Source organism: Phacochoerus africanus, chromosome 5 (assembly GCF_016906955.1).
Source record: "Phacochoerus africanus isolate WHEZ1 chromosome 5, ROS_Pafr_v1, whole genome shotgun sequence".
Classification (NCBI taxonomy): Eukaryota; Metazoa; Chordata; class Mammalia; order Artiodactyla; family Suidae; genus Phacochoerus; species Phacochoerus africanus.
In genome coordinates, this window is record NC_062548.1 from 26362867 (window position 1) to 26378509 (window position 15643).

The window sequence follows — 15643 nt, forward strand, 5'->3', positions numbered from 1 at the left end:
CTGTACAGGGCAGGATATTCCACATCCTGTAATAAACCATAATGGACAAGGATATAAAAAAGAATGTGTGAGAGTTCCCATTGAGGCTCAGGAGGTTCGGAATGTGACATCATCTCTGTGAGGATGCGGGTTTGATCCCTGGCCTTGCTCAGTGGGTTACAGATCGGAATTGCCACAAGCTGCAGAGTAGTTCACAGATGCAGCTTGGATCCAGCATTACTATGGCTGTGGCATAGGTGAGCAGCTACAGCTCGGATTCAACCCCTAGCCTGGGAGTATTTTAGGTGTGGCTGTAAAAAGAAAAAAACAAGAATATGTGTATATGTTATAGGTGTGTGTGTAACTGAATCCCTTTGCTGTCCAGCAGAAATTAATGCAACATTGTAAATCAACCATACTTCAATTTAAAAAAAAACCGGGGGGCTGGGGGGATGTGCTTGGGTCGTGGGATGGAAATCCTATAAAATTGGATAGTATGATCATTGTACAACGACAAATGTAATCAATTCATTGAGTCATAATAAAAAAAACAACCAATCAAATGCTTAGAAGTAGACAATGGAATGGTGATTCCCAGATGATGGAGGGGGATACGGGAAGCTGTTGTACCCTGTGTATAAAGTTACAGTTACACAAAATGAGTAACTTCCAGAGATTTGCTGTAGGACATACTGCTTACAATTACCAGTAATTACACATTTAAAAAAAAAACAAACCCTAAAAAAAAGAGGGACACAAGGAACTCTTTGGAAATGATGGATGTGTTTATTACATTGAGCACAGTCATGGCAACACATGGGTGTACATACGTCCAAGGTCATCAAATTACGTACATTAATTATGTGCAGTATTGTGTATAACAATTATGCCTCAATAAAGCCGGGGGCGGAAATTCATTGGCTTATACAGCAATGGTGAATGCCAAGAAGCTGATGAATATTTAACAACAGGCTCTCCCAAGCAGAACAGCGCTGGACGGCTGCATTTGCCCATGTCCGTGGTGTAAACATTCCCACCCCAGCAATTTCAAGCTACTAAGTCTGCCATCACGGAAAGCCGAGTTAGGAAGACAGACGCACAACTGGCCCCCATGAATTGATACAAGACAATTCCAGCACAGGTCTGGGAAGGGATACGGGTAGGGTGCTGACAGCCTGTCCTATGCGTACAGCCAGAGTGTTTTGCTACAGACATAGAATCCCATGATTTATGTGATTTTTGCTCTCTCTTCTGATATCTCCATGTTTGAACATCTTACCATGAAAAAAAATGGAATTCCACTCCAAACCTTTTAATTATTTCATACTCTGGAAAGGTATGTCTTATTTATTTTATTATTATTATTATTGGTCATTTTAGGGCTGCACCTGAGGCATATGAAAGTTTCTGCACTAGGGGTCGAAATGGAGCTGCAGCTGCTGGCCTACACCACAGCAATAACCACTCCAGGTCTGAGCCATGTCTGCAACCTAACACCACAGCTTGAGGCAACACCGGATCCTTTAACCCAATGAGCATGGCCAGGGATCAAACCTGCATCCTCATGGACACTAGTCAAATTCTTAACCCAGTGAGCCACAACAAAAACTCCTTTTTTTTCCCCCTTTTTTTTAGGACCCCATCCAAGGCATATGGAAGTTTCCGGGCTGGGGGTTGAATCGGAGCTGCAGCTGCCGGCCCACGCCACAGCCACAGCAATGTGAGATCCAAGCTGTGTCTGTGACCCTCACCACAGCTCATGGCAATGCTGGATCCCTAATCCATTGGTCTAGGCCAGGGATCGAACCCGAGTCCTCATGGATAGTAGTCAGATTCTTTTTTTTTTTTTTTCACTTATTCAGGCCACACCCATGGCATAGGGAGGTTCCCAGGCTAGGGGGTCAAATCAGAACTACAGCTGCAGGCCTACACCACAGCCACAGCAACGCCAGATCCTTAACCCACTGAGTGAGGCCAGGGCTCGAACCCGCAACCTCACGGTTCCTAGTTGGATTTGTTTCCACTGCGCCACAGTGGGAACTCCAGTAGTCGGATTCTTCATCCTCTGAGCCACAGTAGGAACTCCTTGTTTATTACTTTTACGTCATCTCTTCCCCTGCTACCCAGCCTCATCACACTGGCAGACACCCACGAGATCAGTGAAAACCCATTTAAGAAACCAGACACTGTAAACCAGCTATAATGGAAAAAATAAAAATCATTATAAAAAGAAAAAAGAAAACGAAACCAGACATCAAGAATCCCTCCATTTGGTCAGCCTAAACAATAAGGAATATCTCTTGTTTGGTCTGACCAGCATCATTCCCCCTTCTAATGGCCCTTCATTTTCTTTTAAGCAACCATCCCCTACCCATCCTGAGTCCTCCGACTTTATTCCCTGGCTCTAGCAGTTAGTTAGCACATGGCAGAATTCTGGTGGAATAGAGCCTTCTACTCCCCGAGAAAAGGGACAAGGTTCCACTTGGGCTACGGCCACGCTTTGCTTGGAATCACTGAAAAAGAAAATTCTCTTCCCATTGGATTCCTAAGCTAGTAGGATGGCAGCCTGGAGCTGCTGGCGGCCATCCTCCACCAGCAGGAGAGAGCCCTCCTGAGAAGGAATTCAACACAAAAGAAAGCTGAGTCGAGGAGTTCCCGCTGTGGTACAGTGGGTTAAGAACCCCACTGCAGCAGCTTGGGTTGCTGCGGAGGCATGGGTTCGATCCCTGGCCCAGTACAGTGTGTGAAAGGATCCGGTATGGCCATAGCTGCCATGTAGGTTGCAGCTGTGGCTTGGATTCAATCCTTGGCCCAGGAACCTCCATAGGCCATGGCTGTAGCCATTAAAACAAAAAAGGAAAATTTACTAATTAAAAGAAAGCTGAGTTGAGAGACAGAGAACTGAGTCGTGATGGCATCATTTGAGCCTTTGGATCCAGCTATGCCTGAGACACTTCCAGACTTTCCCAGTTTTCTGAAAATACTTCCACACTTTTTCATTACTTTTACATTTTCCATAAACTCTTCCTTTTTTTTTTTTTTTTGCCTCACCCAAGGCCAGAGATTGAACCTGTGCCACAGCAGTGACAATGAACAGTGCCAGATCCTTAACTGCTAGGCCACCAGGGAGCTCCCCCAAATCCCTTTTAAACCAAAAGCCCTTTGATTCGGGTGTTCAGTCATTTGCAACCAAAAGGTTCCTGTCTGATTCACAGATCTGGGATCAAACAAATTGCTACACACTCTTCCAGCTTTCTCACCTTGGCCCTACACAGAATTTAGTGTAAAACTAAGAACACAATTTTCTGGGCTCTGCCACCATGAGGATGAATCCCAAGCAGAACTGGTCCATGTAAGCGCCCCAACAGCACAAAGCGGGTCATTTTAGGATGCGGATGCTCATTTTCTGCTCAATGTTCATCTTCTCTAAGGACTGAGGAGAGATGGGTGATTTTCAAGAAGCTCGAATTCCAAAGCGCTATGCCTCCAACTCCTCTCCCAGCCTCCAGGCCCCCTCCTTCCCTGGGGACCCCTCGCGCTCTCTCTGCCCTCCTTCTTTCAACTTCATTTCCCATGTCCACCTGTCCTAGGGACTCTTGATCTCAGGTCCCCAGGCCGAAGGGCACCCTGACCTTGGCAAACTCCAGGAAAGACACAGCGCCATCCCCATCCTCATCGGCTTCCTGCACTGTGCGGTCGGCGATGCTCTCCAACTGCTCTTCTGTCACCTGTACCCCAACCATCAACCGGAGCACCTGGGAGGAGGAGGAAGAGACCAAGGCAGCCATAGAGAAGAGGCGCAGGGACTACTAGCACCACCCCCCAAACCTTGTCCACATCCCCCTCACATTGGCATGACCAATTTCATCATCCTCCCCACATTCATTTTCACCCCCATTCCAATCATTTCTCTCCCTATCCTCCCAATTCTCCCCATCGCTTCTCCATCCAAACCCCCCATCGCCCTTCAGGCTCCCAGGCCAAATTCAACAATATGCCCAAGTTCATTACTCCATCCCACCCTCAGAAGCCAGTCTTCATTTATCGTCCACCCCATTCCCCACTCCACCCTCCAACTTTTCGTCCCAAATCCACCCCTTACTTCATCACATCCATCCCAGAGTTTCTCAGTCTCAGCACTATTGACATTTGGGGCCAGTTTTCTCCTTGCTGCGGGGGCGGGAGGCACTATCCTGGGTATTGTGATTTTTTTTTTTTTTTGTCTTTGCTAGGGCCGACCCCTCCGCGGCCTATGAAGATTCCCAGCCTAGAGGTTTAATTGCAGCTGTAGCCACCGGCCTACACCACAGCCACAGCAATGCGGGATCTGAGCTGCATCTGCAACCTACGCCAGATCCTTAACCCCCTGAGCAAGGCCGGGGATCGAACTGTCAGTCTCATGGTTCCTAGTCGGATTTGTTAACCACTGAGCCACAACAGGAACTCCTATTGTGAAATGTTTAACAGCGTTCCTGACCTCTACCCACTACGTGCCAGGAGCACCACCACCTCTTCAGCTGCGACAACCACAAAACGTCTCTAGATACAGCCAGTGCCATTCAGGGAGCAAAATCACCCACAACCGAGAACCGCTCATCTATTTCCAACCTCGGACGCAAAGGCTCCCAGCCCATCTCCCAACTAATCCACCTTCCAACCCCACCCATTCCCATTTCTCATCCAACACCCCAATCATCCGCATCACCCATCCCCCAACCATCCCTCCATCCCCCACAACCCCCCCCCATCACAAGTAACAGTCTCTTGCCCCTGTGGTCTTCCAACCTGCAGCATCTCAAGCCTGGAGATCTTTCCATCTCGATCCAGGTCGTAGAGCTGAAATGCAACTGGGAAGAGAGGGGAGGGGAAATGGGAGGTGGGTCTTCCCAGGTTCTCTTCCTTGGAGGAGTTGCGGGGGGGGGGGGGGGGGGGGCGGGGTCCCCAATGGGCCGAGAAAGAGCGTGGTTAACGCCTAGGTCCCTTCGCGGATGTGATAACTCTGGGGTCTCACTTGGGGGAGGGGTGCTCACAAACTCACAGCGAAGCTTGTTCATCCTGCTGTTGAGGGGTTCGGGTTCCTTGGGATCCCGGTTTCCGTCGTCCTCATCATCCACGGGTCGAAAATGAGCCAGGACTCTGACAAAGCCTGGGAAGTCTACTCGCATACTCCTGGGAGGGGAGAGGGGGAAGCAGGCAATGGGTGCAGAAGCGGGCGGTCCCCTCGCGGGTCCCTCTGCCTCGGTCCCTCCCCTCCCCCCAGCAGCGCGCTCTCCCCCGCCCATCAGCAAGGCTCACCCGTCTGGGAAGAAGCTTTCTATGATGCGGTCTCCCAGGGGGTTCACGGCCAGCGCCCCAATCTGTTGCAGATCCATGCGGCTGGAAAATCAAAGTTCAGATGGGGTGGGGCAAAGACGGAAGAGGGTCAAGGAAGGGAAGGAGCCAGAGAGGCCGGCTCCTGCTCACCTCAGGTAGCCTTTCTCGTTCCTGTCCAGCGCCTGAAACCGGTGGTAGAGGCGGAGCAGACTGGCCTGCGAGACTAGGGGGGAAGGCGGACGGTGATGCCCCGAGGCCACTGGGGACGCGGCAGGGGGCTGGGCGGCTGGAGCGGGTGCTCCACGAGAGCCCCGGGGTCGAGAGGGCCGGGGGGCGTGGGGGGTGGACGTGATGAGACCCGGGAGATCCAGGGGACCGCAAGAGACCAAAGCCACCTCCTCCATCCGCTTTCCTGCTCTGCCTCCTGGATCCAGCCCGAGGCTACCCGGGTGCCTGCAAACCCGGAGCCGCCGGGGTCCCCGGGTCAAAGCGTCCTCCCACCTCCCGCGAGCCCCGGCCGCTCGGATCTTCCAGGTTCTCTTGGCTCCAGACCCCACCGGCGCCCTGCCCCGGTGACACCGCCGGGTCCCCGGACGCTGAGCGCCGCACTCACAGCCGGTCTCCCGCCGGATGCTGTCCACGTCGGGGATCCTGGCGGCGTGGGAGCTGCGGGAGCCCATGGCCGAGCTGCGGCGGGACCGGCGTCCTTCCCGCCTGCCTCCCGGGCGCGGCCGCGCGGTGGCCTCGGGGCCGAAGGCCACAGCCCTGGCAGGGAGCCAGGCTCGTGAATCCCGGCGTTCTTCGCCTCCCACCCGCGACCCGGGCGAATAGGAACCGTGCCCAGGGCGGCGGGGTGCGCGGGGCGGGCGGGAACAACGGGCGGTTTCATCCCAAGACTCTGAGTCGGGCGGGGAGGGGCAGGGCAGAGCGTTCCCACGCTTGCCCGGGCACCGACTCACCTCCTCCTGCGGGGCCAGCGCTCCCCACCCCCACCCTCACCCCACCCTCACCCCACCCCACTCAGGTCCCTCGGAGCAAGACCTTCTTCATCGAGAGACACAATCCCAGCCCTTCTAAGAGGGTGGCGGGTGCCAGGTGCATGCGTCCCAATGCCCGATGGCCCCAGCCTGGGGCCCAGGCAGGAGTCGGAGGAGGGAGAGGCATGGAAGGTCTCCCAAAGAGGAGTCGTGAGGCGCGGAGAGCAAGGGCGGGTCTAAGTGGAAGGGACACGGGCTTTGGAAGCTCAGATCGGAATCCCAGCTATGGGACTAACTCTGGACACGTCAGCATATCTTGGTTTCATCTTTTGTTTAGTCCACATATCGTTGTGGTTTGAGTCCATTCTTGAAAATCAGGGGATGGAACCCCCCAAATCCAAAATTCCTGGCATCTGAGAAATCAGAAGCCCCACATTCCTGTCTGGCACCCTTTGGCTGCAGCTAGAAATGGCTGTCACCTTTAGATGGGCAGCCTGGGCAGTCCACTTGCCACAGTCCCCACCCAGCCCAGTTGTTCCCTTATGAACCCTGTCGGCACTGGTAGAAGCTCCAGGCAGGAAGGAGCTGACTTAGACCTCTGACCAGCCCTCACGAAGCTTGAGGAAGGATTATGAACCTTACTGTGATCAAGCTTGACATAACAACAACAAGGGCTCTCATTTTTTTTTGAGCACTCACCATGGGCCCTCAACTTGCTAAGCACTTCAAGTGCATTAACTCACACATTAAAGTTAATGCTAGACTGCCACCTTCCCACTTTTTTTTTTTTTTCTTTTTAAGGCTACTCCCTCGGCTTATGGAGGTTCCTAGGCTAGGGGGTGAATCTGAGCTGCAGCTACCAGCCTACGCCACAGCCACAGCAACTCCAGATCTTTAACCCACTGAGCCAGGCCAGGGATAGAACCCAGATCCTCGTGGATCCTAGTCGGGTTTGTTACTGCTGAGCCATGATAGAAACTGCCCACTTTCCCACTTTTATAAGGTGGAGGCTGCCATCACTTAAAATAGTTGTGAATTTGGGAGTTCCCATCGTGGCGCAGTGGTTAACGACTCCAACTAGGAACCATGAGGTTGCGGGTTCAATCCCTGGCCTTGCTCAGTGGGTTGAGGATCTGGCGTTGCCATGAGCTGTGGTGTAGGTCGCAGACGTGGCTCAGATCCTGCATTGCTGTGGCTCTGGTGCAGGCCGGTGGCTACAGCTCCGATTCAACCTCTTGCCTGGGAACCTCCATATGCGTCAGGAGCAGCCCTAGAAAAGGCAAAAAGACAAATAAAATAAAATAAAATAGTTGTGAACTATTATAACATGTGTATCCTCAGTGGGGGCCACGTTGCCCCCAAGGGGGCAGAAATCATGTTGGTGGGATTTTTTTTTGACAGCTGCACCTGTGGCATAGGAATCGAATGGGAGCTACAGCTGCCAGCCTACAGCACAGACACAACAACACTGGATCTGAGCCACATCAGAGACCTACACTGCAGCTTTCGGCATCCCTGGATCCTTAACCCACTAAGCAAGGCCAGGGATCCAACCTGCATCCTCACAGACCCTATGCAGGTTCTTAACCCACTGAGCCACAACAGGAACTCTCCTTTGTTTTATGAATAAGGCACAGATTTACATACAACCCATAAAGAGATACAGAGTATATCTGTAGTATTACAATGTCGTGGGAGAAGGGTGGTTAAGGAAAAAAAGTTTAACAACCCTCCTTAAGTGGGGATGATGATGAAAAAAGAAAAAAACTGATGAGAACCTCAGTTGTAAAGGAACAAGCCTCACAGGTGTCCGGTTTTGAATCTATCCTTATATGGCCTCTCCCCGCATCATAATCATACATATATACAGGTTACTCTGGAGGGTGGGAATGATGCTAAGCCATTCACTACAAGGGTTCAAGTTCATGTCTGCCTTGGTGAGAGAGAAGCTGGAGAAACAATTGAGCCTCCGTCCCCAGGCAGAGTCTCACATCAGAAAAGCCTTGAAAAGATCGATCTAAGAAGTTCTTGCTTCTCTTTCAGATCCTCTAAGGATTAGACAACTGGTATAAAGAATGCTTGATTCCTTTGCATTCACACACACAACCCCCCCCCCCCCCCCCCCCGCCAAGGACCAAAGCAGGCAGGAAATCACACTACTTCCTAATGAAGCCCAGCAACCACGCCAAGTGCATTGCTGGGAATGTAGGTCGGCTCAGGTTCTGATCCCAGGAGGGGAGAAGAGTCCCTAGGGGGCTGCAGTAATCACCCGGGGGGCCAGCTTGGGATGCTGATCTTGGAAAGAGCCATCCTTAAGCGCTGAGTCAGCACTGCACTAAAGTAAACCAGGCCAGAGTAATTAACAACCCACAGCGGAGTTCCCGTCGTGACACAGTGGAAGCGAATCCGACTAGGAATCATGAGGTTGCGGGTTTGATCCCTGGCCTTGCTCAGTGGGTTAAGGATCTGACGTTGCTGTGAGCTGTGGTGTAGGTTGAAGATGCGGCTTGGATCCTGCATGGCTGTGGCTGTGGTGTAGGCCGGTAGCTGTGGCTCGGATTCAACCCCTAGCCTGGGACCCTCTATATGCCTCGGGTGCGGCCCCTTAAAAAAAAAAAAAAAAAAAAAGGCAACACGTCCACGCACCATTATGAGCCTACAGGAAAATGCTGTGCTAGAACCCATTCCTGCTTCGTGCACACAGATACTGTTTAAATTAACATCACAATATACGTGGCCACAGTTTTTCAGGTTTGTTTTTTTTTTTTAGGGCTGCATCCGAGGCAGATGGAGGTTCCCAGGCTAGGGGTCTAATCAGAGCTATAGCTATCACCCTATGCCACAGCCACAGCAAAGCACGATCCGAGTCAAGTCTGTGACCTACACCACAGCTCAGGGCAACTCCAGATCCTTAACCCACTGAACAAGGCCAGGAATCGAATCCAAGTTCTCATGGATCCTTTGTTACAGCTGAGCCAGGGCAGGAACTCCTTTTTCAGGGATTTAAAGAAGAGATGCTTTTGGGGGGGGGGAGAATTTCATCTAAAGAAGCTGTCCAGGAGTTCCCGTTGTGGCTCAGTGGTAACGAATCCAACTAGGATCCAACTAGGTTCCATGAGGACACGGGTTCTAGCCCTGGCCTTACTCAGTGGGTTAAGGATCCAGCGTTGCCATGAGCTGTGGTTTAGGTTGCAGACGCAGCTCAGATACTGTGTGGCTGTGGCTATGGCATAGGCTGGCAACAGTAGCTCCGATTTGACCCCTAGCCTGGGAATGTCTATATGCCACACGTGTGGCCCTAAAAAGCGAAAAAGAAAAAGAGACAAAAAGAAAAAAATAATGTTTTAAATAAATAAATAAATAAGGTGTCCAGCAGGATTCAGGCTGAGGGTTTGTTTTTTCACTTTTAAATGCCGTAAAAGTCAAGAGCCATTATTATTATTATTATTATTATTTTTTTTTTTTGGTCATGCCCACAGCATGTGAAAGTTCTCCCCCAGGTCAGGGATCAAACCTGAGCCACAGCAGTGACAACACCAGATCTTTAACCAGTAGGCCACCAGGGAACTCCAAAAGTTATGAGCAATTCTTGATGAAGCAATCCTGAGGTTCAAATTCAAGAATAATTGGGAAAATATAGAACACTTACAATTCAATCACAAAAAGACAAATAATCCAATTGCTTTTTTTTTCTCTAAGAGTTTTATTTTATTTTTATTTTGGTATTACTTAATAAATGCTATTACATTTATAGGTGTAAATCATCACAAACAAATTTTAAGGCATTTCCATCCCTAACACTCATGCCTCCCCCCACACCCAACCTGCCTCATCTGGAAACCAGAATTTTTTCAAAGTCTGTGAGTCAGCATCTGTTCTGTAAAGAAGTTCAGCCTGTCCTTTTTTTGGACTCCACGTGTCCGTGACAGCATTTGATGTTGGTGTCTCATTGTCTGGCTGACTTCACTTAGCACGGTAATTTCTAGGTCCATCCATGTTGCTACAATTGCCATTCTTTCGTTCCTTTTAATGGCTGAGTAATATTCCATCGTGTCTATGTACCACATCTTCTTGATCCACTCCTCTGTCGATGGACATTTAGGTTGTTTCCATGTCTTGCTTATTGCAAAGAGTGCTGCAATGAACATCGGAGTCCATGTATCTTTGCGAGTCATGGTTTTCTCTGGATAGATGCCCAGGAGTGGGATTGCTGGATCAAATGGGAGTTCTATGTTAAGTTTTCTGAGGCATCTCCATACTGTTTTCCACACTGGTTGCACCAATGTGCATTCCCACCAACAGTGTAGTAATCCAATTTTTTTACTAGTTCTCAATCAGTGTAATATTTTGTATATATTAGAGCTCCTTTCCCCCCATAAAATAGCAGGCTCCACAAGGGTAGGGAGCATAGAAGGAATGATACAGACAAGGTCAGACGCCTGGGAAGTCCAGCTACCTACCTCTTCCTGCTGACAGCTCAGGCCAAGGCTTGCCCAAGTCCCACGGTCTGCTCTCACATGGCCGGTGGAAATTGGTTGGTTTTTCAAAGTAAACTTTTAAATCTGTCAGCTTAGCAGGAAACTTGTCTGTTCCAAACACATCTTTCCAGGAATAAATCAAGTTACACCACACACAGAGTGGCCTGTTTCCTGAATTATTGAATTAGAACCTGCAGATATGTGCCCGGAAAAGATCAGCACAGCATATTTTAAGACAGAACATTGCCAATCAGCTATAATAAAAATAACCTTTAAAAAAAGGAAAAAAAAAAAACAAGCAACCGAAAGGCCCACCGAGAGAGGAGTGGATAAAGAAGGTGTGGTACAAAGACAACATGGAATTTACTCAGCCATTAAAAGGAGAAAAATAATGGCATTTGCAGAAATTTCTAGGATGGACCTAGAAAAGATCATGCTAAGTGAGGTTAGTCAGCCAGTGAGATACCAGCATCATATGCTATCACTTACACGTGGAATCTAAAAAAAGACACAATGAATTTCTTTGCAGAACAGGTACTGACTCACAGACTTTGAAAAACTTACAGTTTCCAAAGGAGAAAGGTTGGGGGGCAGTGGGAGATGGGCTGGGGGTTTGGGATGGAAATGCCATAAAATTGGGTTGTGATGATCTCTGTACCACTATAAATGTAATAAAATTCATTGAGTTAAAAAAAAAAAGGAAAAAACAGGTTGCCTCTTTGGGAGAGAGTGGGGTGGGCTGCCCAAGTCTGGAAGGAAAGAACAAGACCATGTCCCATGTCCCATGTTCCCTGGAAGATATGAGCTGTAGGCTTGTTGAGTTAGGAGCAATGATCATTATACCTTCAATTTCCAGAGCAGGGCCTTGAAAGGAGAGTGAGCTGGAGCTGAGCTTGGCTGTCACCCCGTGGAAGGGAAAGGCTGAGAATTTCAGGCAGCTATGATTCTGGGAGCCACCCGACCCAAGAAAACTGCACAGAAAATCCCCTCCAAGAGAGCTGTATTGGTTAGGATGGGGTTCAGCTGCTGTAACAAAGAGCTTCCACGTAAGAATGGCCAAACAGAAGTTTGCATCTCTCTCGGGTCAGGGTCTGGAGGCAGAGAGTCCAGGGCTGGTTTGGCAGGACTGCTCCAGGAAAATCCTCTCCCTTGATGCTCCATCATTCCAGGGGAGTTGCCCTCCTCCAGGATGGACACAGGCCAGGAAGGACCTCTACCCTTAAAGCCCGTATTCCTAGCAACGGGACAGAGAGAGAGAGAGAGACAGAGAGAGACAGAGAGAGACAGAGAAAAGGGTTTGTGTCTTCCTCGAAGGAAACCTCCTAGAAGTCCCACAAATGTGCTTCCCTTTCCATCCTGGAAGGAGAACTGAGTCACACAACCAGCCTAAGGGCAGAGGAGGTGGGGAGCTTCTGCAGTCCTGGGCAGGCAGGTGCCTTACTAAAATACAGGGGTGGGGGTGGAGTTTCTGCTGCAGCTCAGCCAGTTAAGAACTTGATGCTGTCTCTTTGAGGATATGGATTCTATCCCTGGCCTCGCTCAGTGGGCTAAGGATTCGGCATAAGTCATAGATGCAGCTCTGATTCCACCCCGAGCCGGGCAACTTCCATAAGCCACAGATGCAGCCACACAAAGAAAAAACAAGCAAAATACAGGGGTTTCAAATAACCCAATTTTTAAATGAGCAAAAAAAAATCTTACATTGACACTGCTCCAAAGAAGATATGCAAATGGCCAAGAAGCACATAAAAAAATGTTCTACATCATTAGTCATCAGGGAAATAGAAATAAAACCACAATGAGATTTTGCTTCACGCCCACTAGACTGGCTAGCATTTAAAACAAAACAAAACAAAACAAAACAATGGAAAATAACACGTCTGGGCCAGGGTGTGGAAAAAATTGGAAACTTCATGCCTTGCCGGTAGAAATATGAAATGGTGTAGCTGAAAACAGGTATGGAAAACAGATTGGGAGTTCCCGACGTGGCACAGTGGTTAACGAATCCGACTAGGAACCATGAGGTTGCGGGTTCGGTCCCTGCCCTTGCTCAGTGGGTTAACGATCCGGCGTTGCCGTGAGCTGTGGTGTAGGTTGCAGACGCGGCTCGGATACTGCGTTGCTGTGGCTCTGGCGTAGGCCGGTGGCTACAGCTCCGATTCGACCCCTAGCCTGGGAACCTCCATATGCCGCAGGAGCGGCCCAAAGAAATAGAAAAAAAAAAAAGACAAAAAAAAAACAAACAAAAAAAACATATTGAAGATTCATCAGTATGTTAAATAGAATTAACCATATGAGCAATTCCACTCCTAGGTGTATACCCCAAAGAATTGAAAACAGGGGTTAAAACAAAAATTTGTACATGAATGTTCATTCACAATAGATATTATGTGGACACGATCCAAAGGTCCACTGATGAATAGGTTAATAAAATGTGATATATCGATAACAATGGAATACTATGAAGCCATGAACAGGAATGAAGTGGAGTTCCTGCTGTGACACAGAGGGTTAAGCATCTAACTGCTGAGGCTCAGGTCTCTGAGGAAGCACAGGTTCAAACCCCAGCCCAGCACAGAGAGTTAAAGGATCCAGCCCAGCATTGCTGCAGCTGTGGTGTAGGTCACAGCTGAAGCTCAATCCCTGGCCTGGGAACTTTTTCTTTTTCTTGCTTTTCAGGGCAACATCCATGGCATACAGAGGTTCCCTGGCTAGGGGTCAAATCAGAGCGACAGCTGCTGGCCTACGCCACAGCCACAGCAACATGAGATCCGAGATGTGTCTGCGACCTACACCACAGCTCACAGCAACACCAGATCCCTAACCCACTGAGTGAGGCCAAGGATCGAACCTGCGAACTCATGGTTCCTAGTCAGATTCATTTCCACTGCACCACAGCAGGAACTCCCATGGCCCGGAAACTTCGATATGCTGAGACCATTAAAAAGAAAAAAAGGAATGACGTGCTGATATGTGCCACAATGCGGATGAACCCTAAAACACTCTGCTAAGTAAAATAAACCAGTCATGGAGTTCCCATTGTGGCTCAGCAGTTAACAACTCTGACTACTATCCTTGAGGATGCAGGTTCGATCCCTGGCCTCACTCATTGGGTTAAGGATCTGGCGTTGCCATGAGCTGAAGTATAGGTCGCAGACGCAGCTCAGATCTGCCATGGCTGTGGCTGTAGCATAGGTTGGCAGTTGAAGCTCCCATTTGACCCCTAGCCTGGGAACTTCCATATAAAAGACATAAATAAATAAACAAACCAGTCACAAAAGACCACGTATAATGGTATTCCATTACAACATGAAATGTCCAGAATAGGAAGCTCTATAGAGATAGAAAGTAAATTGGTGGTTTTACTAGGAGAGCCAGTGGGAAAGTCAGAGATAAAGGGTATAAAGTTTTTGTTTGTTTGTTTTTCAGCCAAGTCTGAGGCATGCTGAAGTCCCAGACCAGGGAGAAAACCGGAGCCACAGCTGTGACAATGCCGGATCCTTAACCCACGGAGCCACCACAAAACTCCTGGAATCGTTCACTCTAAACGGTGAATTGTAACCTATATAAATTATATCTCAATAAAGCAGTTTAAAAAAATAGCCAGGAAAGCTCTGGAAAGTAAAAAGTAATGAGGGCAAACTCATTCTAACAGATTTTTAAAATTTTTATAAAAGTCCTAGCATCTATGAGGCAATAGTGCAGGAATAGACAGATAAGAAAGTCAGAAATAGACCCAAATACATATGGGAATTTGACATGTGATGAAAGTGACATTTCACATCAGTGGGGGAAATGTGGATTCCTCAGTAAATGTCATTTGGAACATCTGTCTTTTGGGGGGAAAAATAAAGCTGTGCCCCTACCTTCCTATACTGAGATGAATTCCAGATAGAATAAAGGTTTAAATACAAAATGAGGAGTTCCCGTTGTGGCTCAGTGGTTAATGAATCCGACTGGGAACCATGAGGTTGTGGGTTTGACCCCTGGCCTCGCTCAGTGGGTTAAGGATCTGGCGTTGCCATGACCTGTGGTGTAGTTCACAGGTGCAGCTCTGATCTGGCATTGCTGTGGCTGTGGTGTAGGCTGGCAGCTACAGCTCCGATTCGACCCTTAGCCTGGGAACCTCCATAGGCCACAGGTGTGGCCCTAAAAAGCCAAAAAAAAAAAAAAGTACATGTTCGCAGAGGAGACGATATGTATCTTTGATGTGGTCAAGATGGCAAGGATACATGAACATCAGGTGGGCAAGAGTCATCTCTTGCAGGGTCTGGCCGAGTCTTTGAGGTCACAAATTTCATTTTAAGCCTGATCAGACATCATAGTAGGGTTTAGGCTGGAGAGCGGGACAACCCAATTTCTGTTTTAATAACATCCCAAGAACTACTCTGGCTGTTATGTGGAGACGTAACTGGGGCAAGTGGAAGCTGGGCGACTATTGTGATTATTCAGGTGGCAGATGAGGGTAGATCGGGGTGCTAGAAGTGGAGGTGGTGAGAAGGGGTCAAATGCGGGTCCTGTTTGGAAAGAAGAGTCTACAAGATGTGCTGATGTATTGAATGTAAGGTATGAGAGAAAAAGAGGAGTCATGAATAATTTCAAGGTTTTGGTCCTAAACACCGTCAGCTGAGATGCTGAATAGAGGGAAAGGAGAACACCTCGAAGGCAGAAAATGTAAAAGTCCGGAGTTGCCATCGTGGCTCAGTGGTTAACGAATCCGACTAGGAACCATGAGGTGGCGGGTTCAATCCCTGGCCTCACTCAGTGGGTGAAGGATCCGGCGTTGCGTGAGCTTGTGGTGTAGGTTGCAGATGAGGCTCGGATACCGAGTTGCTGTGGCTCTGACGTAGGCCAGTGGCTATAGCTCTGAATAGACCCCTAGCCTGGGAACTTCCA

The 15643-nt window shown here is 49.0% G+C and overlaps 1 protein-coding gene across 2 annotated transcripts; it reads right to left on the reverse strand.

The window, feature by feature from the left end:
* Nucleotides 1-1828: 1828 nt before the first annotated feature.
* CHP2 (calcineurin like EF-hand protein 2) lies at nucleotides 1829-6177 on the reverse strand. Of its 2 annotated transcripts, XM_047780294.1 has the most exons (7): nucleotides 5906-6177; nucleotides 5443-5515; nucleotides 5275-5355; nucleotides 5018-5148; nucleotides 4765-4826; nucleotides 3612-3734; nucleotides 1998-3412 (listed from the first exon to the last, which is right to left on the reverse strand). In XM_047780294.1, exons 1-7 carry the CDS (start codon nucleotides 5970-5972, stop codon nucleotides 3359-3361), a joined length of 591 nt encoding a protein of 196 aa, XP_047636250.1. In that variant the 5' UTR covers nucleotides 5973-6177; the 3' UTR covers nucleotides 1998-3358. The 2 variants fall into 2 exon arrangements, with proteins under 2 accessions (XP_047636249.1, XP_047636250.1); XM_047780293.1 differs by lacking the exon at nucleotides 5906-6177 and having other exon boundaries at nucleotides 1829-3412; nucleotides 5443-5899.
* Between the last annotated feature and the right edge of the window lie 9466 nt (nucleotides 6178-15643).